This window comes from Oryctolagus cuniculus, chromosome 16 (assembly GCF_964237555.1).
Source record: "Oryctolagus cuniculus chromosome 16, mOryCun1.1, whole genome shotgun sequence".
Taxonomy (NCBI): domain Eukaryota; kingdom Metazoa; phylum Chordata; class Mammalia; order Lagomorpha; family Leporidae; genus Oryctolagus; species Oryctolagus cuniculus.
The window spans coordinates 33,894,633-33,922,263 of NC_091447.1; the positions used below are offsets into that span (position 1 = coordinate 33,894,633).

At 39.5% G+C, this 27,631-nt stretch overlaps 1 protein-coding gene across 1 annotated transcript; it reads right to left on the bottom strand.

Annotated features, from left to right (window-relative positions):
• Positions 1-690: 690 nt before the first annotated feature.
• On the bottom strand, positions 691-27,416 carry TMEM106B (transmembrane protein 106B). The gene is made up of 8 exons (XM_002713776.5): positions 27,199-27,416; positions 25,412-25,633; positions 22,501-22,564; positions 15,352-15,511; positions 8,264-8,404; positions 7,961-8,010; positions 7,193-7,246; positions 691-5,923 (listed from the first exon to the last, which is right to left on the bottom strand). Exons 2-8 carry the CDS (start codon positions 25,629-25,631, stop codon positions 5,785-5,787), a joined length of 828 nt encoding a protein of 275 aa, XP_002713822.1. The 5' UTR covers positions 25,632-25,633; positions 27,199-27,416; the 3' UTR covers positions 691-5,784.
• Positions 27,417-27,631: the final 215 nt, after the last annotated feature.

Sequence of the window (27,631 nt, forward strand, 5' to 3'; positions counted from 1 at the left end):
TAATTTTATGAACTTCAGGTCATGCTGATAGAAGATTTTCAAGCAGCAATTAAAATATTAACACTAATCTGACAAAAGCCATTTGAATAGTGATTGAACAACTGGTTAAGTACAGTTCAAAGTTTTTGGTTCAAAAACAAAAATATTTGTAATTAGGCAATTCCTTTAAAAATGCTCATTTGGAAAAAAAATCACATTTGACTAATATTGGATGTGAGAGGGAGTGAGGGGTAGCACACATGAGGGGCACTGAGAAAGATAGGATGGGGAGATAGAAACAATAATTTTCTATGAAAAAAGGAACAGAATGAACAAAGGGATAAAGGAAAACACCGGTTTCAAGGAATGGCAAAGTCATGGTGAGCGCAGTGAAAAATAAGATTGTAATTTCCGTTGTGCTCAGATAATGAAAGGTTCTCATCACCAGCCAGGACTTGGGCTCTTTCGGAAGCCCACTCGGGAGTAATTCCAAGGGAGACTTCAAGTACGGGATAGGCTTCTGAGGCTTTCCCTGGCTAGAAGGGCCAGTATTTGAGAACCAACTGGAAGCGAAGAGGATGGAAGCAAGAGAAGCAGAGATGCCACGCTGAAGTCAGGTGAGGGAGTGAGGACTTCAGAGGGAAAGCTGCACTTTCAGTGTGAACACGCCTTGTGGATGGAAAGCGAATTTCAAAAGCATAATCGAGATACTTCACTAATACAAACTTTATTTTTCATGCTAAAATTTGACAAATTTTATTTTGTCATACACAACTACCAGAGTAACAGTTACAACTGAATTAAAAAAATAGCATCGTGGGGGCATTTCTATTCGTTTACTACTGTCATAAGCATGTTTTGTTACATGAACAGCAATAATAGTTAACCATTACAGAACTGCTCAACTCTGCAAGTTAATCATTGTGCCATAATGGAGTCCTCTTCATAACAGAAACAAAGAGTAAATGTCCACACACACTTTCAGATTCTTTATTACTCTTTAATCCACAATTAGAGTCAAGGGTTAGAATCTAGTAATATCAGGATTCAAATGTCTGACCAAGGGGTCAAGTTAGCAAGCATTTCAAATCATCTTCAAAATCTTTTTTAGTTATAAAAGAAAATATAAGACAAAACACAGAAGGCATGGCTTGCTGGTATTTTATGCCTAATATTAACCATTTTATAATGCAATTCTGTATGTTTTGCAACTTGGCACTTGTTCTATCTCACACAATAATTAGACAGGAAAAGTACTTACAGCACTTAGAATCACCCAACTATAGCTGATACAATATCTCCCAGACTTCTAGTTTCTAAAATTCTGGGGGAAGTGGGACAATTTGAACTGTGACAGTCTACATGGTAGTAATATTACCTTTTGGCCATTGGCCCAATACTAATCCTTTTTGTTTTTTAGTATATAAAATATGCTGAAAACATTTCTCTTAAATACATTTCAATTAATGTAATTAAACAGAAGGCAACAACTTCCTTGAGAAGAGTTACATTTAGCTATGAAAAACTTGGCATCTATTTGTTAAATCAATTTATGTAACATTTTTAGGGTCAAATACAGACCACATTCTATCCTTCAATTTAGAGCCTGTGCTAAAGAATTACAAAGATAATAACATTACTAGTTTAAAAAATAATATTACTAGTTTAAAAATGGAAATTAACATTTTATCCCTATCCTAACTTTATATAACTTTATTTTATCCAGATAAAGGATAAATCTCAAAAATCCAGTGTGAAAATGTTTATTTGAAATGAGAAGATAGAGTTAAATTTTTAATCCATATACATCACAAATAATAATAATGTGTTTTAATGTAAAAATATTTTTAAAGAAATAATGTTTAACAGTCATTTTACCCCACCATCTCAAATGTAACATTATTGATTTAAAATAAAAGTTTAAGATACACATTTCATTTAAAAGCTGATTTTACAAAATAGAGAAATAAAACTAATTACTCTTAGATGTACTTGTGTCAAGCAGCTACTGCTTCCTGACATTGTGAGCTAAAAGTTATTACCCGAAGACATTATGACAAGTAACGTTTGGCTTATAACCTAAGAAACTAAGAAATTTAACATATTGCTAATGAAGAAGACTGATATGCATTTGTACATTTAAAAATTTCCATTTTTAAAAAGTACTTAATTGAAACTATTTTCTTAAATAAGAAATCGTTATTATATAAAGAACTGTTTATTCTAAGAACTTTAAAAAACAAATGAACAGAATGAGGGAGAGGTAGGGCCTTGCCCTCTAATGGAATATTCAGAATTATACTGCAGTAACAGCCCAAGAACCCCAAAGGATTCACTGGGTTAAGGTTTACTTTTACTGTGTTTTGAGAGTCACCTCCTTCCTATTTTAACATTGTGCTGTCATTTCCAAACTAAAAACCTGAAGCTCTGAAGCAACTTCTATTTTCTTGTCAAGAATTTTAGAGAAAATATTACCTCAGTAGCCTAATACAACAAAAAGGCACAGAAAAACTGCAAACAAACAAACAAAACAACTACATTCACTTAAATATTGCATACCACAGTACAGATGGTCATGTGGGAATTTCAAGCAATTTATCTGATTTCTGGTGTTTTCATAGTATTCTTATTCAAATCTCAAATACACCAATCTCTATTATTTATAAATAATTTACTCTCACAACGTATCAGTTTTATCTTTATAGGAATGACATGCTAAATTTCAACAGAAAAGTTAAGCTATAGAGTATGCTCCAAAGTGTTAACAAATGTTCATTTTCCATTTAAATTGAGAGCAACTTTAAGCTACTAAAATACTAGTCCATCAGTGCAGTTCTGATTGTCACTATGACTATGGAACTTCTCCGGTTCATCCCTGCTGAGTCAGCTGTCGGCAGGGCTGTCACATGACCGACAAATACTTGATACAGAACAGATGTGGGAGACAGAGAAACTAGGTCTGGCCCCAGCTAAATTCTTGATGAAATATGTGGTCTGTAAGCAAAACCCCTCAACTTCTCCCTGGTTCTCCTTCCTCTTCTAGAAGACAACGATCCCATGACCCCCTTTCCCCACAGGACTGAGGGAAATCATGGAAGAAAAGCACATGGCAGAACTCTAAAATGCCAGTGATGTGGATACACAGTTGCCAACACACAGGGGCTGGTTAACAGGATGGATTTGGTTGGGCTGACCAGTCAGTCTGCCAAGGTGTAGTTCAGCAGGAAGTTATTCCTGAAGTATCAGTTATTCGCTTTACCATCTAGAACGGTTTACCGTGTCCTCTGAGACCAAGGCCTGAGAATGACGTTGAAAATGCATGTCTACCTATCCTACTTCCATGTGCAAAATCACACTGGATGGACTCTTTCCTAAAAACAGCTACAAGCTTCACGCATTGTTTTCAGATTTTTTTTTTTTTATGGCTACACTTTTGCTTCATCTGAATCTATTTTTCTAGTTTTATTAATTTGTAGCCAAGTTTAGTTTAGTTCCAAGTTCATCGTGGTGGTTACTTCACTGTCTCTGAAAGCAATCACAGGCAATCTTCTCTGTTACTGATCTTCTACATATTTTTAATTGTAGTTTTTTTCTGACTCAATTCTACTAAAACTGGATGTAAAAAAAAGGGTTTTTAATTTAAAGGCTGACTAAAAGATTCAAAATTGAGTCAGTAAAAGCAAATGTTCACCCACTTTCCTGCCTGCCCAGGACAAAAATCTGTTTGATTCTGAAGCAGTGAATGGTGATTCGGAAGCACAAGGGGCATGAAGACAGAGCGGGAACAAAACACAAAGGATACGCTGAAACTTCGTTAACGCGTGATTTTACACTAGAGTCATACATGTGAGACTAGGTGGGTGGCTGGTCGGGTCATTTGGAGAGAGGCAGACTTTGATGCCCCAGCACGGATGCCGCTGGTTTCTGAAGTAGAAGGACTAGAATTGTGAGGTGAAAGGGGCCCTAGATCACACACAGAAAGCATGTCAGGATGAGGGAAAACGAAGTGAAAAGGATTTAAATACACAAGCAGAATCAACATATTAGAGGTGTGTGCAGTTTCCAGGAAAGTGGGTGGAGTCAGGAAACATAGCAGAAGAAAAATGAAAATAAAGACTGCATTTGACCAGAAGTTCATAACGCATTTAAAGGGGGTGATTTCTGCTTAATAGTAAGATGGTTGAGTTGGCAATGGAGTAAGGAAAACAAGCATAACCAAAAAATAAATAAATAAATAAAAAGCACTTACCACCCATTTAAAATGTTCACTCAGGAGACCTGCAGAAATGACATGAAAGCTAGGAGGGGACCTCAGTGTATTTAAAGACAGAATTAAACAAGCCACTGAGGCTTGTTTCTAGCTGCGAGAATTAGAATGAAAAACAGGTTGTGTTTCAGACTTTTGTTAGGCACTTGGGGGTGAGGGGAAGGGAAACCTGACTTGTGTCATTTGGTAACAGCATGAAATGAACCTCAAACCACACTTATTTATTTATTTATTTTTTGGTGTCATACTCAGCTCCTACACTTACTGGCATGTATTTAACAAGTTCTTATAAGAACTTGGTAAGTGAAAAGGAAAAAAGATGAAACAGAAAGTGGTAGAAATAAATAACAGCAAGGTAAGTTTCCACTTGAAAACAATTTTAAATAAAATTAAAATAAAAGTAGAAAACTAAAAAAAGTAATTGCTATAGGCATCATATCCAAGTGATACTCAAAGTGATTAAATTTTTAAAAGTATTAGTTTGATGTAGCCACTATCATTTAATGACAGGATTTCTTGAATAATTTCTGTCAAAGAAATAATTTCTTCCTCTAAAACATTCACAGAAGTTGATGACCGGATACCTAGGAGTTGTGAAAAGTGTCTACACCATGCTTTCGTAGGAAAGGTAACACTAAAAAATGGAGCATCAAAATATTTTTTCAAATCTATTTCATATCAGATCCAAGATATAACTGGAAGCTATTCACACTATAGGTTTCTGAATTTCATTTTAGTATTTTATTCACTTTTATGAGCAACTTGTTTTAATTTTGAATCTGTGCCATTCATTTGACATTTATTAAAGCTATACAAAAGCCATGCAGTCTATTTACAGTACTGTACATTAAGTGACTATGTTGAAAATCACATGGTAATTTCACAAAACTGTAGTATGTAAAGATATGAAAAACACATTATTTAGAGTATTTTTTTAAATTTTAGGTATAGAATTTTGCAAAGGTTATTTTGTTATACAATCATTACCTTGAAATAAGACTGACAAAAACATGCAAATGAGTAGAATTTCAACAAATGAAAAGCTAAGACATTTAGCTAGAAGCTAAAATACATGTAGTTAAAATAATGCCATGTGACAATGGGAATTTATTTATAAAACAGGGAAAAAAGGCTACTCTTTAAAAGTGGGCCACAAATAGTAGGCTCTCAATAATGCTGTATAAAAACATTCAGAAAATCAAATTTCTCAAATAATGTTCATCACTAAAATTGCTTTCAGTAGAGCTATTGATTAGAACTATGATTTTAAAATAATTATTTACTGTACAACACAGGGAATCTTAGTTCTTCCCTTTGGGGATGGGGAGAACACCAGTCAGTAAATTTAGACCCAAGTAAAAGATCCTGGTACAAATATATCATAAACACACAGTGCAGAGTTGCAGTAACTGCAAGCCTACATACTTGGAACTGTACTCCTAAAGTAATTGTAAATTTTAGGCTTATTCAATTTAAGATCTCCTATTAGGAAGTACCTCCTCTCTGAGAGTTCAGAAATAGGATGCATCTCTCCATTTTCACTGTTGTGGCTGAAGTACATTTAGATACTCAGACTGCCCCAGCTGGTAAGTTGTGTTTCTTCCACAGTCAACATACTGGTACCTCTCCTGGGATATCTGTTCAGAGTGGCCGAAGTATGTTGTTGTGACAGTAACTCTAAAAATAAAATAAAAGGGGAGAAACATTTAATTAAACATGTTCAGGGTGCCATTTGTCTGGTCTCAGGGTTAATACACCGGCATCCCACACTGGAGTGCCTGGGGCTGACACCCAGCGCTGCTCCTGATTGCAGCTTTGTGATAACGTAGTCGCGGGAAGGCAGCAGAGGTCGATCAAATAACTGGGTTCCTGCTACCCATATGGGAGTCCCAGAGTGACCTCTTGGCTCCCAACTGGAGGCTACTGATGCCATTTGGGGAGTGAACCAGGGGATGGGAGTGTGCTCTCTCAAATGAATACAATCATTTGCTCCTTTATCATAGTAAGACTATTTTAACACATAAAGATCCTCTCCTGGGAGACATTATTTGATTAATGGTAACTTAATATTATGGACATACGCCTGTTAGAAAAGTTTTCTCTCCCAGATACACAAATGCTAGCTGAGTTAGTCCTACTTATTATAAATAATAACTATAATTTTAAAGAAATACTTATCTTTAGTTAAAAACAGAAAAGGTCATAACATCTTTAAAAGTAGTCAGTTTTCTTAGCACAGGAAAATTATTAGTTAAAAATCAGTTAATCACCAAAATAACTAAACTATAACCAACAGTGTTTTATCACCTTAAATAATACTCAATTTATTAACCTGTAACATTACTTCTTCTACTATTTTATAAGAGATTCATTTATTTATTTGAAAGGCAAGTGACAAACAGATAAAGGGAGAGACAGAGATCTTCCATCCACTGGGTCACTCCCCGAGTGGCTGCAACACCCGGGGCTGGGCCAGGCCCAAAAGCCAGGAGCCAGGAGCTGCATCCTGGTCACGCCATGGGTGGCAGGGGCCCAGGCACTTGGGTCACCTGCTGCTGCTTCCCAGGCGCCTCGGCAGTGAGCTGGATGGAAAGCAGAGGTGCCAGGACCTGAACTGGAACTGACAGAGGAGGCTGGTGCTGCAAGCAGCAGCTTAACCTGCTGTGCCACACCCCGGCCCTCCTCCTTATTACTGGTGAGGATCATTTACGTCCCAAAGCAGCAATCACACCCCTGTCATTTTCCTGAGCTCTTGTAACACCCGCGCTGACTACAGCCCTGTGAACCTTCACTACCTCCCGAGCAGCCACGTCCTCATTGGCAAAGTGGGATAATACTGGACCTCACAACACTCAAGTGTGTTTCTAAAGATGCGCTGCATGCTACAAGCCAGCATTAAACCTAAACTTTTCACAAGAAATAGCTTTCAAAAGAATTCATACTTACTGCATCATGAGGACTATGTTATGCACTTTGATGGATAACAGCGTGCAGAAATCACTGTTAAAGAAATTAAAATGTTGATGTTATTACCTAATACATTTAAAATTCTTATATTAAAAATAGGATGCTATTTTTGTAATAAACAAGCATCTATCGGCTAAACGTTTTCTCCAAACGACTGACAGACTCATTATTCCTTATTCTAAAAACACATATGCATGCATATCCCTGCAGTAAGGGGTGCTACGAATTACTTATACATTTTGCTCATCTTTTAAAATTTTAGTAAATGTTTCTATATCCAGGGTTAAACCACAAGATAATGTAAATCACAAATTATGTTTTTTAATTAACAAGTTAACCATTTAGACCCAATTTAAAGGCTTCCAAACTTGAAATCAATGAGTATTGCATAACATTAGTATTTTTAGTATACTAAAATATCAACAAATGCAACAATCTATGAGAATACCCTCCTTATAACATAGCAACCAACAATAAAAAGTGACATGGTATACATACCTTAATTCTGAAAAGTATGCAAAAAAGCAAGCAAATTTTATGTCTATAGGTTGACATATAAAAATACTGTATATGTTGAGAAAGAGAATAGAAAAAGGAACAGAGATAATCAGAGAGCAAGGAATATTTTAAAACGTGGTCTTAACTGATGAGTTTGAAAATTTAAAAAAAACAGAAAAATAGTCTCTAACCTTAATTCTACATAGTTTATTACTTAGCAATAGAAAGACATTAAAAGTCAGTACTTACTACATATAACTCATTTCCTCTGCTATAACAGTAGGTACTGTATAATCAATCTGAAAGGCAAAAAATACAGGGTGAGGGGAATCAGAAGACAACAGGAAAAATCTCAAACATTTTAATTACATATCATAATTTCAAAGAATCAGACATTTCTCCCTTTTATGAGCCTGATTTTAAGATTTTTTCTTATGCATGCACAGGAAACATTTCAAAATCAATGGGAATCTCCCACCTCCCTCAAGTTACATGATATACAAGGCCAAGACTCATTTAACTTATCCGAAGTATTTCATGACTGAGGCTTACTTGTTTCATATCAAGTGGTCCAATATTGGTTATGTTGTTTAAGCGTGCCTTTCCAATAACCGTTTTTGAAAACTGAACTTGAGCGGTGATGTTTTCAACTTCCACAGAATAGTAGTTATTGTTCGTTATATTTAGTGTATTCTGTGAAAGAAAGGAGGCAGAATATATACAAGTTATTTGAGAATATGTATAAAAATTATTCAAAATTAATACAATGATTTCAGCTGTGGCTATATTTCCTTTATCAGGAGGAATTACCAAAAACCTCCAAGAACATTAAGTGTACTGATTATTTGGTGTTGTACATGAGTACTATGTGTATAATATGCACAGTAAACAAGAGGCAGAAAATATACAGTGTAGGGATATGGAAAAATGAATATTAGACAACATATTTGTGACCTTAGCTAGCAAAGTTCAGTGGAAATAATTTTAAAATTTCATCTACCATTATACTAACACTCATATATACATGTCTCTATAACTATTTTAGTAAGCTATTTCCTATTCTATTACTACAAAGATGAGCATTTAAAGTGTTAAAAAGTGCTTAACTTTGTGTTTAAAAGAGATTGGTATTTTTTTTTTTTAAAGATTTACTTATTTGTTTGGAAGTGAGAGTTACGGAGAGAGAGGAAGGATCTTCCCATCTGCTGGTTCACTCCCCAGATGGCTGCCAACAGGCACGACTGGGCCAGAACAAAGCCAGGAGCTTCTTCCAGGTCTCCTGCATGGGTAGCAGGGGCCCAAGCATTTGGGCCATTGTCTGATACTTTTTGCAGACCATTAGCAGGGAGCTGGATGGGGAGTGGAAGAGCCAGGACATGAACTGGTACCCATATGAGATTCCAGCATTGTAGGTGGCAGCTTTACCGGCTACACCACAGCACAGCCCTAAGGAGACTGGTTTTTAATTCATTTACTAGCAGAGATTTACACCAGCTCCCCAAGGAGAAGAAATGGGATACACTGAAGTCTGTTTGGTTAGACAGGAATGTGCTTATGCCACTTCTATATTTAAGTAACAGACAGGCTTCTATATCGTAAAATTTTTATTTGAAAGGAGGGGGGACGGAGACACAGAGAAAGAGAAATCCTCAAATGCCAGCAAAGCTAGGGCTGGGCCAGGCCAAAGCCAGTGGCCGGAAGCCAGGAATTCAATCTGGGTCTTCCACATGAGTGGAAGGGACTGAGCTACATGAGCCATTGCCTGCTGCCTCCCAGAAGGCGCACTATCAGAAAGGCAGACTTGGGCTTGGAACCAGTACTCAAACTGAGGCACTCTGCTATGGGATGTGGGTATCCTAAGCAGTGTCTTAACCACTGTGCCAAATATTTGCTCCTGGATTTCTAACTCTCAAGTACTATCTCAAGTTAGCTTAGAAAACTGAGTATGAAAATAAGACAAAATGTTAAATCAAGAAATATATATTCCATAAAATATCTAAAATGACTACAACAAAAGATAACATGAACGAAATCAACAGGTATTATATGAAAGCTGCAAAAGAAGTAGTTAGGTAGATAGCAATAGTTATCTGTAATACGCATAAACAAATTTAAAAGTACTAACCTAATGGGTCAAGAGACATTTTAAAATTCTCAAATTCATTAACACTCAGGAAAAAGCTGATTTAAATAAAAATAGAAAATTGCTTTATATCCTTCAATTTGTAGAAAGCAAACAAATTCTATTCTTGTAAAACTGGCAAATTACATTGCTGGCAAACATATGAAGTGCTATCGTCATTTTGATAAGTCATCTAGCAACAACCACTAAAAACAAAAATTATGTGCATTCTTTGACATGGCAATTTTACTCTGAGCATCTATTCTACAGAAATAGAAATGTTAGGATGTCTAAGACAGTAATCTTCTCCAGCAGCATTTGAAAAGGCTCCTGGAAATAAAATGAATGCCTATCCATAAAAAGAATGACTGAACAAGTTTTACCAAGTTCTTACGGAATATTTATTATACAGCCAACAAAAAGAATAGGTTAACTCTAGGCCAGATCATGAAAAAAGATTTCTACAATGAATTGATAAGTGAATATGCTAAGAAGCATACAATGTTTACAAAATATTTTCAACAATTCTTTAAAAACTGGACATGTGAATGTTTAAGTTAATATGAATGTGGACAAAGATATGGAAAGATGAAAGATGCAGTGTAAGTAGGGCAAAAACAGTCTTTGTCACTAAGAAAAGATAAAAATGAAAGTGCCAGAGATCAGCAATAATATCATCATGTTTAAATTTAAATGATTATAGTTATAAATGTAACAAAGCCCTTAAATATGCCATAACATAGCAGAAATAACCTTTATTTACAAATACAAACACTTTCTCCAATTGGTCATTAATAGTTATATCAATTTTGTTTCCAGACACCAGTAGAAAAGTGATTATTACTTTGAGGTCAATGGATCTTCCGATGCAAACCGAGGAATGAGATTTAGGAAAATCATGTTTGTACAATTTTTTTTTTTTAATTGAGAAGCAGAGGGACAGACAGACACAAAGAGCTCTCATCTACTGGTTCACTCTATGATGCCCTCAACTCCAGGCTTGGCCTAAAGCCTGGAGCCCAGAGCCCAGAACTCAGTCTAGGTCTCCTATGTAGGTGGCAGGGACCTCAACAGCTAAAGCCATCACCATCACCAATGCCTCCTAGGGTGGGCATTAGCAAGAAGCTGGAGTTAGTAGCCAGAGATGGGTATGGAACCCAGCTAGTCCAACTAGGATGTTTACCCAGTGTCTTAACCATTAGGCCAAATGCCTACCCTACATGCCTTTTTCTGAAGTGTCTGCAACTTTCATTAGAATATGAATTTTTGAAAAGTTAATGGAAAATATGTATCATGAAAAAATGCACAGAATTCAATTTTTTTGCACCAAAATATAGTATCCTTGTAATTCAATTTTCGATAAACTTTTTGAGGTGTCCTTGTAGAATATATGATTACATTTGTAAATGTACATTGTGTGTGAATGTGTACATGCACACTTGGAAAACACACACATTAAAGATCTAGCTGGCAGAAATAAGAGCCTTTGTTACAGGAGTTTTTGAATGTCTTATAATGATAACCATATATTTTAATAAGTCAAAAGACAATAGTACTGCAGTATTATGGGATATCTATGTCGATATATTGCTTTTTGTTTCTGGTTCCTATTTCTCATAGCCTTTGTCATTTCCTAAATCACTAAAATAAGGTGAAAGTTTGGTCTTTTGTCTGTTTCCTGCAGCAACTTCAAAACAGTGCTGAAACCAGATATTCTGTTGTAAGGTGCAGATGATGAGGCCTCAGAAAGCAAATCCCTCAGACCTCCTACCTCCCTTTCACCTGTTTCCTTTTTCTCCTCAAGGCAGGCCATAGAAACTAGGGTTCTCTTCCTCAAGATGGAACGCAGAAACTAAAGAGAGACTCGAGTCTTTCCCGGCCTTTCTCTCTTACAGTCAGCCACAGAGAAATTCTGACTCACCTTGTCTGATGGATCATAAGACCCCAGATTCAGAGAGGGAACTGCTCCATCCCCTGAAGGAAAGAATGCTGCCCAGGGAGGCCCAGGAAAATCTGCACAGACAGGTCTTGCTGGGTTTCCCCAGGCTATCAGCTTGAGATTACACCCATTCTGTCCAATCACAATTGTCCATGCTTCAAACATGCTAATGCAATGAAGTTCCCCTAAGAACCCCAAAGGACAGCATTTGGAGAGCCTCTGGACACCCCCCCCGCCCCCCAGCACACGGAAGCTTGAAGAAGGTGAGCCAGGAGGGAGCTGCGCTCAATTCCAGGGACACAGAAGCTCCTGCACTCAGTCCTTCCAGACTTCATCCCACCTAACTCTTCATCTGACTGCTGTTTTGTATCCTTTAACATATCCTTTATGATAAGCCAGTAAATACAGCATTTCCCGCAGTGCCTGAGCTGATCTAGCGAATTAACTGCACCTAGGGAGTGGGATGTCAGAACCCTAGCTGGGTAGCCGGCGGGTCAGGAGTTCTGTAAACCCAGACTTGCACCTCAAGTGGGGACAGTGTGGTGGGATCTGAGTCAGAACTGAATTGAATTAGGGTGCCCGGCTGGCGTCTGCTGCTTGCTTGCTGGTGAGGAGAAACTGCATACATTTTGGGTAACAAGAGTGATCTGTGTTGTGAGCATGTAGTAGGAAAAAGTGCTTTTCTTCTATATTCTCAGAGTTACTGAAAAACAGTAAGTACTGCTATACTTATTTAAAAAACAAAAGCAATATAATTCTGTTCTTCAAAATACTGACAGAAACCCTATTGGCCTCTTAACTCAATGTCTAGCTAAACCCAATGCTCTCCTAAATAATAATGTGTCTTAATGTTCGGTGTTTCTCAATTTAATTAAGTGGTATTATTCCAAAATGTGGGAAGATTCCCATACTTCTTTCAAATAAAATATGATATTCACATTTAAATACATTTTTTGGTATTTTAAAGGCAAAGTCACATGGCTTTTTATATTTATTACTAGTTATTTATAGTACTTGATCTATAACAGGCTTTTGAAGGAGGTCCATAAAATCCAGTCATTGTTTTAAATATTGTACACAAAGGAAAATATGTTCTGTGTCCCAAAGAGCTGTTAAAGTGGAAAATATCCTAAAATAATTCCCACACATATGAAATGATGTATAATTAGCATTGTATTGTGAATGTTTTGTTCACATGTATGAGTGTACTTTAAAACATTCATGTATTACCCAAACCAAATCAGCATATGAAAGAGTTATCTGTACCCTCATGTTCACTGCAGCTTAATTCACAATAGCTAAAATATGGAATCAACCCAGATGCCAACTCATCATGAAGACTGGATAAATAAATTATGATATATATACATTATGGAGCACTACTCAAGATGTAAAAAAAAAAAAAAAAGAAATCCTGTCTTTTGCAATAAAATGGATGCAACTGGAAACCATTATATTTAGTGAACAACCTAGTCCCCAAAAGACAGATATCATATTTTCCCTGATCAAGGATAACTAATAGAGTACCTAAAATATAATGTATTGGAGTGAAAGCGACATTTTGAGATTCAATGATTGTTAACAGCTCTTGTCTCTTCTGTTGAGGAACAGTGGTTCTTTTTTTTTTTTTTACATTATTTATTGAACTCTTTTACTTAGTGTAGGGTTAATCTTATGATCATTAAGTAAACAAAGTAGATACCTATAACAATTTAGAGTGGTAATGGGAGATGGAGGGTTGGAGCATGTGTGGGAGGGAGGGAACTATCACTATGTTCCTAAATCTGTATATGTAAAATACATAAAACTTGTATAACTTATGTAAAATTAAAAAAAAAGTTAATGAAAAATGCAGTTAAAAGATAAGTTTATTTGGATGCAAACAATATCTGAAATCTAAGTATGGTTTTTGATTATGTATTTTTCTGTACTCCTTTTGAAGACCTAGCATATGCACATATTTAAAAATGTTTGCACCAAAATAATCTTTTAATTCTATTTTCCATGACCTTTCTGAAGCCTGACCTTTCTTATATATATATTTATTGTAGGCTGTGACTCCACCTTAATATCTCATTCCCTTCAACATGCTGTCTTCCAAATGCCCTCCTCCCAAACATAACCACAGGCATCTCTACTTCAGCCTTAATGGTACCATTATCTTCTACAAGGAAAAACACCAGGTCCGCTATCTTCTTCCAAACAGATCACTGCCACTGACACATCCCACACCTGATTACCAATGGCATGGCTAATATCTGTCTTTATCTCATGCAGTTGTTGGCAAACGATGCTGTTTTTAAGCATATGTTAACGTGTAAAACAGGTGGAAGACCTTTTCTGAAGTTTTTATTTGTTTTTTGTTTTCAGGAATGGGGAGGGCGCACAACACTTTCTAAAAAACAGGAAACACAGAGGTAATTTTCACATGTGTTAATTCACACTGGAGAAATCAGTCACTTGTACTTTATTGTACTTAAAGTACAATAAAGGAATGATAGGTTAAATGTAGCAAAAGCTGTATTTCATAAGATGCAAGGAAATGAAAACGATACATTTACAACATCTAACAAGTCTACTACATTATCACCTTGCTAGAAGCTACTCAGAGTCAGATGTTGGAAAGTAAACTGTAGGGGGCCAGCGCTGTGGCACAGAAGGTTAATCCTCTGACTGTGGTGCCAGCATCCCACATGGGCGCTGGTTCTAGTTCCAGCTGCTCCACTGATCTAGCTCTCTGCTATGACCTGGGAAAGCAGTAGAAGATAGTCCAAGAGGTAGGGCTCCTGCACCAGCATGGGAGACCCGGAAGAAGCTCTTGGCTCCTGGCTTCGGACCTGCTTAGTTTCAGCCATTGTGGCCATTTATGGAGTGAACCAGTGGAGGGAAGACCTCTCTCTCTCTCTGCCTCTCACTGTCTGTAACTCTACCTCTCAAATAAATAATTTTTTTTTTTTTGACGGGCAGAGTGGACAGTGAGAGAGAGAGGCAGAAAGGTCTTCCTTTTCCGTTGGTTCACCCTTCAATGGCCACTGCGGCCGGCGCACCGCACTGATCCAAAGCCAGGAGCCAGGTGCTTCTCCTGGTCTCCCATGGAGTGCAGGGCCCAAGGACTTGGGCCATCCTCCACTGCCTTCCTGGGCCACAGCAGAGAGCTAGACTGGAAACAAGCAACCAGGACAGAATCTGGATCCCAACCGGGACTAGAACCCCAGGTGCTGGCGTCGTAGGCGGAGGATTAGCCTAGTGAGCCACGGTGCCGGCCTAAATAAATCTTTAAAAAAAAAAAAAACAAAAACAAAACTGTAATTGTTTTCTTTGCCAGCAATTAAATGATTATTTCCCCTTCTAAAGAATCTTCAAATGATAAAAAAGATTCTGCAGACATAAAATTGCCAGTTATTTCTTACTTGTCATTTTTAGTAGAACTAAAAATGGAAGAGAAAGTCAATACAGCAAAGCTTTACAGAAAGCAAACTGACCAGTGTCACATTTAACAAGCATCCTCTAAGTATGACAATGATGCTGCTTAACAAAAAAAGGATGAAATCAAACCTTTTAGTATAAATTTATACTTACTGTGATATTTAAATATATTGTACGCTTTTGAACATCATAACTGACATATGCTGATTTTACGCCAATATATTTCACGTCGATAGAGCGAGGGAACAGGAAAAACACAGCCAGTCCAGAAAGGAGCAGACAGACAAACACAGAAGCCATCACATACAGTTTTCTGAAAAAGGAAAAGGAGTGTTTAAATACATGTGCCTCAAAATTTAATAATGCATCATTCAGAGAAGATATTTTCAAAGTTTTCCTGCTATATATTACACTAATAGGGAAACATGCATATTTTTCTAACCTTTACATTCTGAAAGCACTGGGCAAGGGTGGGTCTGAATCAATTAAGTGTTAAAATGCTCTCCGTAAAAGATGAACTCCCATTAGAGACTAGGTCTTCAAGCTTAGAACCCATAGGACATTTTTCGACGTGATTCCCAACTGAGCCTCCATGTAAGAACAAGCTGAGGACCTTCCCAGTCTTCCCCGGCAGTCACTAAGGCAGGTGTTCCCAGGTGAGGTCGCTGTTGTAGGAGCCCCTGAAGGGAAGGCTCACCGGCTCACAAACTCACAGTGACACACGCCTCATCAATCTCACTGGCTTTCATCTCCTTCCTGAATCTCATCATTCCAAAGTATTTACGTACTCAGTTTGTAGAATACTGTTTTATATTGGCCAAGTCTGCTTTGAATGAACATGTCATTACAAGTTTTTTTCTTTTTTAATCAAGAAGAGGTGATATTATGCAAATATAAGGAAAAAAAAAACCTTATTTGCCTTTGTCGTGTTTCTCTCTCTCCTGAAATATATCACTTCCATATCTCACTTATTTCTTTCCAATCTCCATTGATCAAAACTTCCTTTTTTCTTCAAGGTTACTCTCAAAACTAAAGTTTCAAGAAATTACTTCATGATCTTGCCAATAGACAGTCCTCTGCAGAAAGAACACAGTCCTCTCTTGTCTAAGTCTTGCATGTCATTTAATTTGTCATTTCCTTGTATTTCATGCAATTTTTTTTCACATCAAGTGCTTTCTATGCCTTAATGGATTTAATCTTTGTATGCGTCACAACAGCTATTAAATTGCCTCCTACAGTTGCTTTGAAAGTATTTCTGAGGTTAAGTTGCCTGAGAGGAAATGGTTTATTTTTTAAAAAGCAGCTAACAAAAATTTGCTGAGTCACTGTACTAAGTCCACACTGTTATCTTGAGCAAACAAAGCAGCTTTTAGACTCTCTGAACACTCTCAGCCTAAGCAGGGTAGTGATCACTACTGGATTACCTAATGGGTAGTTTAAATATATAATAGTACCTACAGTACAACAAAGCACCTTTAAAAAGGTAGAGTCTAAAAATCAAAATAAAAAATAATGAATTTTTAGATATCACTATACTTCAATTGTGAATATATAAATCAGTGTTCTAAATTTCTTTGTGCACCAAGTTTACAGCCATAACAAATAACATTGGGGTTTTGTGTGTGTGCATTTGGTCTAGCAGTTAAGATGCCCGCATCCCATATCAGAGTGCTTGGGTTTGATTCCTAACTTTGACTTGCAACTCCATCTTACTGCTAGCGCTCACCCTGGGAGGCAGTAGTAATAGCTCAAGTAGATGGCTCTCTGCCAGCCATGTGGGGGAGCTGGACTGAGGTCCTGGGTCCTGACTGCAGCCTGACTTAGTGGGCATTTGGGGAATGCACTAGCCAGGGGAGCTCTGTGTCTGTCTCTGCCTCTTAGATGAATAACAATAATAATACACAGTGGGGACAATAAAATAACATTCCATATAGTATTTCATCCCAAATTGAAAAACTGCCTAATTCACATACAAAGTATATCGATCTTTGTTACAAAATGCATTAGTAACAGGTATTCTTAGGGTCCTATGGACAGGAACAGAATACTGGGAGTCACAGAGTACTAATGAAGTCATGAAGATTGTGTGCTATATGAAGAGTGAGGTTGAATTCTACTTCTGCCATTTCCTAACTGGGATACTGAAGGTAATTTACTCTTCCATTTGAAAATCTATGGGTTCATTCTGAGGATTAAATGACAATAAAGTATGCAGAAAAAAACAATTAATATATGTAATTTTCTAACTACCACACCAAAACCACTCTAAATTATAAACAAATAGCCAAAGTTGTTGCCAAAATATTATAATTTCACTAAACTCTGGGAAACAAGTATTTCTGTCCTCTGTGAGCGCTGGCTGTTCCCTCTTGTGCAGGTGGTGCTTCCCCAGACCTTTGCTCACCTGTTTCTGTCGATCAGGATTCAGCACTGAGACTGAAAGAGCAGTGTCCCCCACCGCTCCCTAACTCCAGTCACCTTGTGAGCCTGGAGCCAGCACCATTTCCTCAGAAAGCTAAGCTCTGCCTGGGTTCCGCTCCATGTGCTGTAGGCTGGAGTCTTGCTACAGACAGTAAGCGGTTCAACCCGAGGGCTTATCTCACGTTTTCCCTTTCTGGGGGATCCCTGTCCTTTGCAGCCTAATGTCCAGGGTCTTAAAATATTGTTTCATGGATTTGTCTGGGTATCTTTGGTTATTTCCAATCGGAAATAAGTCTGTTATTCCATTTTGGTCAGAAGTGAAAACCCCAATGTATTTGTCGTATTTCTTTGTAGTTATGTTGAAAATCTTGTGTTTTTCTATGGCATTCAAACTACTTACTTGCTTTATGTATGAAAATTTCAAAATTACACCAATAGTACTCCTAACAATGCAGCTACTGAATGTACTTTAAACTCTGTTGTAACCTGCCATTTAGAATGTATCTCCAAGACAGTCAAAATACAATGTTTTCAAGTCACGTAACTCTTAACAGCTGTTTCTATACTACCAACTTGATGTACAATTAGTATCATTAGTTTCCCTTTTCATTTTAGGAGTTGCTTTTCTTTTTAATTAACCTTTTAACATATTTACAAGGGGTTTTCAAAAATCCATGGAAAGTGTTTATCATGAACAAAAACTATGTATGGATTTCAAAACTTTGGAACCAAAATTATCTTTCAATTTCATTTTCCCCCTAACTTTTTCAAATCCCCTCTTCCACGGCTCTAGAGCCCAAACAATACACACACATTCAGGTTCCCTGACTCGTCTTCCACGCTTCCTCAGATTTTGGAGGTAACAGATCTCACTGTTTCTGTGTGTATGGTAGAATGTTTTCAAATACTAATGTGCTGTGGCCACCACACTGCAGTAAAATGCAGCTCCTTCTGATTCCATTACACTGCCGCAGTACATGGAACACAGCTTACCCCACCTTCCTCTGTTATTGGCTGTCCACACTGCCTTTTTTTTTTTTTTTTTTTTTTTGACAGGCAGAGTGGACAGTGAGAGAGAGAGACAGAGAGAAAGGTCTTCCTTTGCCGTTGGTTCACCCTCCAATGGCCACCACAGCCGGTGCACCGCGCTGATCTAAAGCCAGGAGCCGGGTGCTTCTCCTGGTCTCCCATGGGGTGCAGGGCCCAAGCACTTGGGCCATCCTCCACTGCACTCCCTGGCCTGGAAGAGGGGCAACCGGGACAGAATCCGGCGCCCCGACCGGGACTAGAACCCGGAGTGCCGGTGCCGCAAGGCGGAGGATGAGCCCAGTGAGCTGCGGCGCCGGCCTGTCCACACTGCTTTTAGCTAGTTAATCAAACCTTAGCAAAATGAGTAATTTGTGCAAATGTCATTTTTATATTTGACAACTATTCTTAATTTTTTTGAAGATCTTTTTTTTTTTTAAAGATTTAGTTATTTATTTGACAGTAAATGAGAGACAGAGTAAGATCTACTAACTGCTGGTTCACTCCCAAAATGGCCACAACACCAGAGTGGGCCAGACCAAAACCAGGAGTCTGGAACTCTACCTGGGTCTCCCATGGGAGTGGCACAGACCCAAGGACTTGAGCCATCTTCTGCTGCTTTCCCAGGTGCATTAGCAGGACACTGGGCTGGAAGTAGAGCAGGCAGGACTCAAGCCAGGGCTTCATATGGGATGCCAGTGTAGCAGGTGGTGGCTTAACCTGGTGTGCCACAATGCTCACCCAATAGAATAAATTCTTTAAAGTAGAGTTCATGAACCAAAGACTAATATATATGTAAACTTGCTAAATGATGCCAAATTCCCATTCACTAGCAGGATATGAGTATGCTTTTTACACTTAGTACTGTTGACAAAATATGTTAATTTTTTATTTTTGCCAATCTGATAGACAGGAATAGTGTATGAGAGTAGTTTCTTCATGCTTTAAAGCTCATTGAATTTCTTTTTTGTAACTGGTTGTTCAAAACTATTCTTTTTCTTTTGGTAGTTGCTCTCTTCTTTCTCAAATGTTGAAGTTCTATATGGAGTAAGGATATTGGCCCTCTGTGATATGATTTGGAAACATTGTTTTTGAGTTTGCAACATGTATTTTGATTTCAGTTAAGGAATGATTTTAATCCTGTAAATGTTTATACTTTGATAAATTTTTTTTTTTTTTTTTTTTTTTTTTTGACAGGCAGAGTGGACAGTGAGAGAGAGAGACAGAGAGAGAAAGGTCTTCCTTTGCTGTTGGATCACCCTCCAATGGCCGCCGCTGCAGCCGGCGCACCGCGCTGATCCGATGGCAGGAGCCAGGAGCCAGGTGCTTTTCCTGGTCTCCCATGGGGTGCAGGGCCCAAGCACCTGGGCCATCCTCCACTGCACTCCCTGGCCATAGCAGAGAGCTGGCCTGGAAGAGGGGCAACCGGGACAGAATCCGGCGCCCCGACCGGGACTAGAACCCGGTGTGCCGGTGCCGCAAGGTGGAGGATTAGCCTATTGAGCCACGGCGCCGGCTCGATAAATTTATTTCTTTATCACTTATGGATTCTAAATCATAGCTGGAAAAGTTTTCCCACTCTCAGATTATAAAAGAATTTACCTAAATTTCTTTCACATTAAGATCTGTCTACACACTTCATAATGAAGGGTCAGATTGTTTATATCATCTTGGTTTATTTCCATGATTACTAAGCACTACTGCTTGCTTGATGGAAGTACTGTGGTCAAGTAGCATGTCAATCCAATTTTCTACCCCTTATAAATGATTCTGTGCCTTATCATGCAAAGGGATTTTCAAATTTTTTGTTTTCAGAATGATAACAGGTTTTTTCAATATGTAGGTTCATAACTTCTTTTACTTCAGGCAAGTTTTCTTAAATGTTTAGTATTCGGTTTTATTCCTTTGAGTTTCTTCTTTAGGGCTCCAATTATATATGTGTTCAATTTCCCTTGACTTCTGGATCATTTTTCTCTCAAAACTTTTTCATTAATTTGTGTGCATTTTCAATACTTTTTTAAAGAATTATTTTATTTTATTTGAAAGGCAAAGTTAGAGACAGACGGACAGACACAGAGATATCTTCCATCTGCTGGTTCACTCCCCAGATGACTGCAACAGCTGGGGCTGGTTCAGGTAGAATCCGTGTAGGTGCAGGGGGGCAAGCACTGGAGCCACCTTCCACTGCTTTCCTAGGCACATCAGCAGAGAGCTGGATTGGAAATGGAGCAGCTGGGACTCAAACCAGTGCCCAAATGGGATGCCAGTGTCACAGGCTTAACCCACTACAACACAACCCTGGCCTCTCCCTCCTCTTCTTGATCCTCTGTTTTCCTTCCTGTAGGTTCCAGGGTATCTGTTTGTACTTGTGTTCTTCCAGTTTTGAGGAAAAAAACATTTTTCTAGTTTTTTCAAGAGTCTGTAGACTGTCTTTTCACATCCTCCCACTGTTTGCCTGTCTCGGTTCTGAGCTTAACTTCTGATGTGCGCTTTTCTATCACGGCGTGTAGTTCCCTTTCTTTTACAGTTTTCACATGCTGTCATCATCTGTCAGCATTCTGCTGAATTCACCTTCTTCAAATTTTCAAAAAGTATCTTTGTATAACGATTTATTCCAATCTTTTCATGTTGCTCACATTTAAATAAGGAGAGTTTTGGTACTTTTTAAAGTAAGGTTCCAGAGGCCAGCACTGTGGCACTTCGGGTTAAGCCACCACTTGTGATGTGCTGGTTTGAATCCCAGCTGCTCTACTTCCAATCCAGCTCCATGCTAATGTGCCTGGGAAAACAGATGATGACCACCAAGGTATGTGGGCCCCTGATGCCATGTGGGAGACCAAGATGGAATTCTCAGTTCTTGTCTTCGGCCTGGCCCAGAGCTGGCTGTTGTGGCTATCTGGGGAGTAAATCAATAGATGGAAGATCTCTTTCTCTCTCCCCTGCCTCTCTGTTGCTCTGCCTTTCAAATATATATATACTCATACACACATATACATATATATATATATGTATATATATATATATATAGTTTTGTTTTTAAAGAAGGTTCCATTTTGTGTGGTGGGAATGGGCCAGGGTTGCCTTCGTAGCCTCAATGATCAAGAGCTCCAACCTTTGTGGTTACAAACAACATTAAAAAAGATGACCCTTACGTGGATCATAGTTCTGAAATAATCGTTCCAGTACATGAAGCTTTTCTATTCATTCCTAATCCCTGTCCGGTGTGAACTAGATGCCATTCTCAACAACTCTTTTCCTTAGGAAGTGTCTGTGTGAAGTTCTCTGACTCAGGATGGTCCAGTCCCTTCTGATTTTAAGGCTCCTTTGTGGATCTCAATGATCTGTTTGTATTCACAAAGCTAGAGCATGCAGGATCTCCCCATTTTCATACGTTTTTCTTGGAAGTGTCTGCTGGGAGTACTGAGTGGTGTCCTGTTCTTTAGGGGAGAATGATTTGTCTTAGGACACTTGAACTCCTTTTTTGCTTCACTTCAGAATCTTAATACAGCTGCTCAGCGTATCTGGGTCCTTGCTGACATTAGGGTTGGAATACTCATTTTACACTGGGGTTGGTGGGGAACACCGCATCACCCCCCTTTAATGTCTGCATGTATGTGTGCACTGCCCACTGCTATTCTGGATGCGTTTTAATAAACAGGTTTGAGAAGACACAGAAAGCATGCTGCTCTCCAGGCCTTATCTCAGTCAGGACTCGTCTAATGACACAAAGCATAGGATGGCATAAGTCAACAACCTGCGGCATTTTTCCTTTTAACTGGAATATTTATACGGAAGCACAGAAAAAAACAAAAAAAAAAAAACAAAAAATACTGCCATTTTCTTATAGTGACTTACGTTCTTCTTGGTCTCAATCTCTGGTCACTATAAGGAATCAACGCCACCAGCTGGTTTTCTTGTCCTAAAAGTAAAAGAAGTTTCGAAATTGATTAACAAGATTAAATAAAAACATAATGGTGTCTCTCTGCAATTTGGTTTGGAAGAATCAGAATACCATCTGGCTCTCTTCTCATTCCAGAAAACTGTTTTCTCATCCCTGGATGTCCAGCTAGTTAGAAATAGTACATGCAATGAGGGCTCCATTCTTTATTTCACTGGCGAAAATCTAGAAAAGTTCTACGTTTCAACAGATCTGAATATGCCAAGCCTTCCTTCAACTCCACTGTTTTCTATTAAGACTTTACCTCCTCTTTAACCCTCAATCACTACAGAAGTTCTTACACTACTCCCGTTAAACACCAAAACTGACATACGGCGAAACTCAAGGTACAAGAGCCCCCCCGCCATAGTGAACCTATCAGGGCCCTTGTAGAGCACACCCCAGTCCATGTTAAGGTCATGTCAAAACCCATGGTTTCTTCCTTGGGAAGAGCTACAGTCTAGCTTTAATGGATAAATGGATTTTTAAACACCAATGTTCTAATCTTATTAGAAGTTTACTCTTCATATTAACTACAAATATAACAATCAAATGTTCTTCCATTTTTTTAGTGGTTTCTTTTTAAATTTTTTTTATTTATATAAGGTGAACAAATTTCAAGTATTGCATCTATACAGATACTCTTGAGGAACAGTGATTTTTCTGCTTACTACTTGTTGAATTCTTTATTTAGTAGAGGACTAAGTGGGTGATTATAACATAAATTGAAAATATCTCATTGTAAAAATTTAAAGAAAAAATAAAGAAGGAGGTGGGAGGGTAGGGTGGGGAGCATCATTATGTTCGGATTGTCTTTAAAAGATTTCCTACTGCTTCTGTATCCAAACTCTCTTCTCTTACTCCCAAGAATAAGGTCCCTGTGTTCAGAGCTTTTGAAAAGCGGCCTTCTGCACGTGTGCACTAGAACTCAGGCCCTTTTACATACTTACAGACGTTGCACCAATACTTTATAGTAGTCTCATGTATTACCAAGGTTTTTCTCTATGGATCATTCTCATCCGTATACAAATTATTTATTCCATCTTAAAAAAAGAAAATCCCTCTCATGACCGCATAGTCCCCTCAGCTACTACCTCGACCCTCCTTTTTCTACAGAGCAAAATCCTCAGAAAAGCTATTTCTGTGTATCTTCTATGTGCCCCTGATCCCCTTCTACACGTTACCCATGCTTTTGCAAGTGATCAAAACTGCTCTTTTGAAGATCTTCAGCAGTCTCCACATCGCCAAATCCAATGGTCAGTTTCTAGCCCTCACATTACTTGATCCATCCAACAGCTGATCTCTCTTTCTACATGAGATACTTTGTTCATCTTTCAGAATACCACAGACACGGGGATTTCCTCCTCTTGCTCTAGCTGTGCTTTCTGTGTCCTTTGCAAATTGTTTTGCATGTCACTGACCTCCAAATGCTGAGATATCCAAGAGTTCATGCTAAAGGCTCTTTGTGTTTCAAGCACAGAACTGATGAGTCTGATGCTCTCACCCAGCTCAGCTTTAAGTATCTTCTATGTACTGATGCTGCTAGGTGAGGCTTGCACTTGAATTCTAGATGTTTTCTGTAATTGTTGAGCACATCCACTTAGATGTCAAACAGGCATGTCCAGTTGAGACCCTGATCTCCCCAGCACTCAAACTCAAAACTGCTTTTCTCCATTTTAATAAACTTCGACTCGGTTCCTTCGGTTGCTTAGATGAAAAGCAGTGTGAAGTCATCCTTGATTTCTCACATTTTACAATCCACTTCCAGGCTACTAAAAAGCATACTAATACCTCAACATTATAAACAGGTTGCTAAAGCAGGTAGCCCTCCTGGCTTGGTGCATTATTGCCTTCAACTGTCATAATTCTTTCATTGTCTAACAGCTACTATTCGTGCAAAGATAAAACCATCACATTCATTGGCTAGGGCAAATGGAAATATCGAAGGCATTTCCCATAGACTCTGGCATACCTTATACCTTTACTTTTCCCTTCTTTCCTCAGGGCCTCTCCAGGGTCAAGTATCCACTCTTTCCAAGCAGAGAATGAGCACAGCACGAGAGACTTTTATTATTTCTGCTATTGACCTTGGTTCTCAAGTAGCTACAGACAGCAACTAAGGGAATATTGCTTTCTGACTTCCCTATGATATAAGGGTACTTGAAAGAATTTGTGGAAAAAGTATAACTGAAAGACAAATTTATTTTGGGACAAAAAATTTTGAAGTTGTTTTCTAATAGTATCCATCTTTCATGAACATCATAGTGCATAGATTTCAAAAATTTGGGGCACCAAAATAAAAACATCTTTTAATTCCATTTTCCATGAACTTTTCTTAGAAACTACTAACTGATTATTATTATTTTTTCTTACTTGGCTCATCTTCATATACCACCTCTTCATGGAGTTTCTTTTAGAAATACCTAATTAGGGCATGATCAGATTTTATTGTTCAGATAACAAATTAAAAATGTTAGGTCACCACCCACTTACGTTGCTTCTAATGGCAAATACTGTAAAGCAACCATAAGAGGAACTCTACGGAAGCCAAACAGGACTAAGAGATTTCAGTGAAGAGCCATATCCAGTGTGATGGCAAGTGGGAAAGGAAAGACACTAGAGGTAGTGGTGTGGTTTACATGGCACTTCAATAAGTTCAATATTTTTAGGTTTATTTCTATGTGTCCTTTTGACTGAAGACAAAGAAGTCGATAAGAAGTTTTAACTTTAATTCCAATAGTCTTCTAAAACTGAGTTGCTTAGAACCATCGGTTTCTTTTATTTGAGTCTGGGATTATTTAAAGGAGAAAACAGCAAAATAACACATACCCCTAGGGATTCTTCCTGTTCCTTGGCAAGTGGGGCAAGTGACGCTATCTCTTCCTGTAAACTCCACATACGGAAACTGAGAGACATCTCCATTTCTGCCGTCTTCATTGTGGACTTCGTTATGAACCAGTCCATTCCTCATGCTTTCAGTGGACAGCACTCCATCTAAAGCATCTTCTTTATTTGAATGCAAAGGCAAATGAGAAAGAGACTTTCCCATGGCTAATGAAAAAAAGGAAATGTTTCTGTAAACGTCACGACAAAAGCACAACTCAAGAACTCTGAGATATTTGTAATAATTAGTTCAGAACAAACTTTAAGAGTGTTCAAATCACTGTTTGGATCAGAATTCTATTCAATCAAAATAATGTCTGAAACAGCGGAGACATTCCCAAGTCCAGACGTGGTTTCCTAACAAACTATGAGGACACAATGAGCTTTCAAACAACAGGAACATTTGGCAAAGTTCTACACCTTTTAGATTTCTCTGCAATGAAATAAGCAGGCTTCATTTTAGTTTTAACAAAACACATTCTACCTTTAAACTAATTGTCATTAAAGGCAAACATCGCTTTGGGCAGATGACAACGAGGAATTATATGCATCATCAGGTAACTTCAAAGTACTATTTAAGGTTCACACCCCTTTGTGATAAACAAAATCCACAATGCTTCCCATCCTTGCCTCAGTCCTTAGATTTCTGGTAACCACTTAAACATTTTCAACAAAAAGATCCCATATTATGCAGATATGCATACATATAGCATTCCAAGCTTAAAAAGTGTAGAGTGTGACTCATTTTTCTGTTTCACTATTTTAAAAAATCTACATACTGTCCACCCAAGTTCTAGAACATAACGACCTAGGAGCTAGGCATTGTTTGGGTCAGTGACATTGACGCCCAGCCCCACCGACGCCTGCCAGTCACAGGTGTCTGGGGTGAATGACGCCACCTCCCACCCGCACTGTGACCTTGGGGCTCTGGAACGCTGGATAAACTAGGACCCCAGGGTCGCTGGCTTTGGAATCCCAGCCAACACAGCAGGGTGTGGGGAGCATCCCTGGCCAAGGGCTTGTAGGGGGAAGACAAGGGAAAGCCGGGGCTTGGACAGGGGCGTGTTTCCTGTTGGAAGGCAGCTGCCTGGCCTGACGCCTTCAGTCAGGTGTTTGGGCGAGCGCCAGAGTTTGTCAGGTACTGGGCAACTCTGCCTCCGCCGCTGGATTTTTCTGCTGGGCTGAACTGCCTCCATTCCTGGGGACGCGTCGGTCCAAAGACGGGTGCCAGGCCCCCCTCGGCTGCTCCCTGTGCCTCTGTGGATGTCATTTTTATGACAGTCTCGGAGTCAACCTGCAGGGGCACGCACGGGGCACTCCGTGCAATTTAAGTGGGTCGAGCCCGTCGGCGCTAGGCCCAGGTCTTAGCTCCGACACGGTTTGGCACCGAAGGACGCCTGCACCGTTCAGAAAGCTCCACAAACAAAACGCAGCGCCCAGCCCACTCTGAAAGGTTCCACACAAGCCCCGCGCAGCCGGGCGGGAACGCGCAGCGAAACCAGGGGCCCTCGGCCACTCCTGCTGCGGGGCACCGGCGTCCAGGCCGAGCGCGGGGCCCGGACCGCGGCCGGGTGCGGGGAAAAGGCGACAGCTCCCCGACATCCGCCCGGCGGCCCGGCTGCCCCGGGGCTCCCCTCCTCCACCTCCTCCTCCAGGCCCGGCTCTGCCCGAGGCGCCGGCGCTCGGCCCGCTCCGGAGGGGGACCCGGGGGATGCGCGTCCGAGGTCGCTCACCGGCACGCGGGGCGCTGCGCAGTCCCGGGCGGCTCCGGCACCCACAGGCCGGAGGACGGGGTCACGAAGTCCGCAGTCTCGGCTGCGGGGGGTGGAGCGAGCGGCCTGCAGCGCCGGGCGGCCGCGGAGTCGCTTCGGGGGAGGGGCGGGACGACGAAGGCATCGGCTGAAGTCAGGAGGTGCTGCAACCTAGGCCTGCGCGTGCGCAGAGGATCCCCGGGGGGCGGGGCCCCAGGCGCTCAGGCGCATGCGCCTTCCCCTCTCCTGCCAGGCACCTGCAAACGCTCCCGTTGGTTTCCTTACTGTCATATCCCGACTTTAACAGAAATTTGGCCGGTGTAGCCCTAGGTGACTTAAGAATGGTCTCGCCTTCTCTGTCTCTGTCTTTCTCTCCCTCCCTTCCTTCTTTCCATCTACTTCAAAGAATGACAGA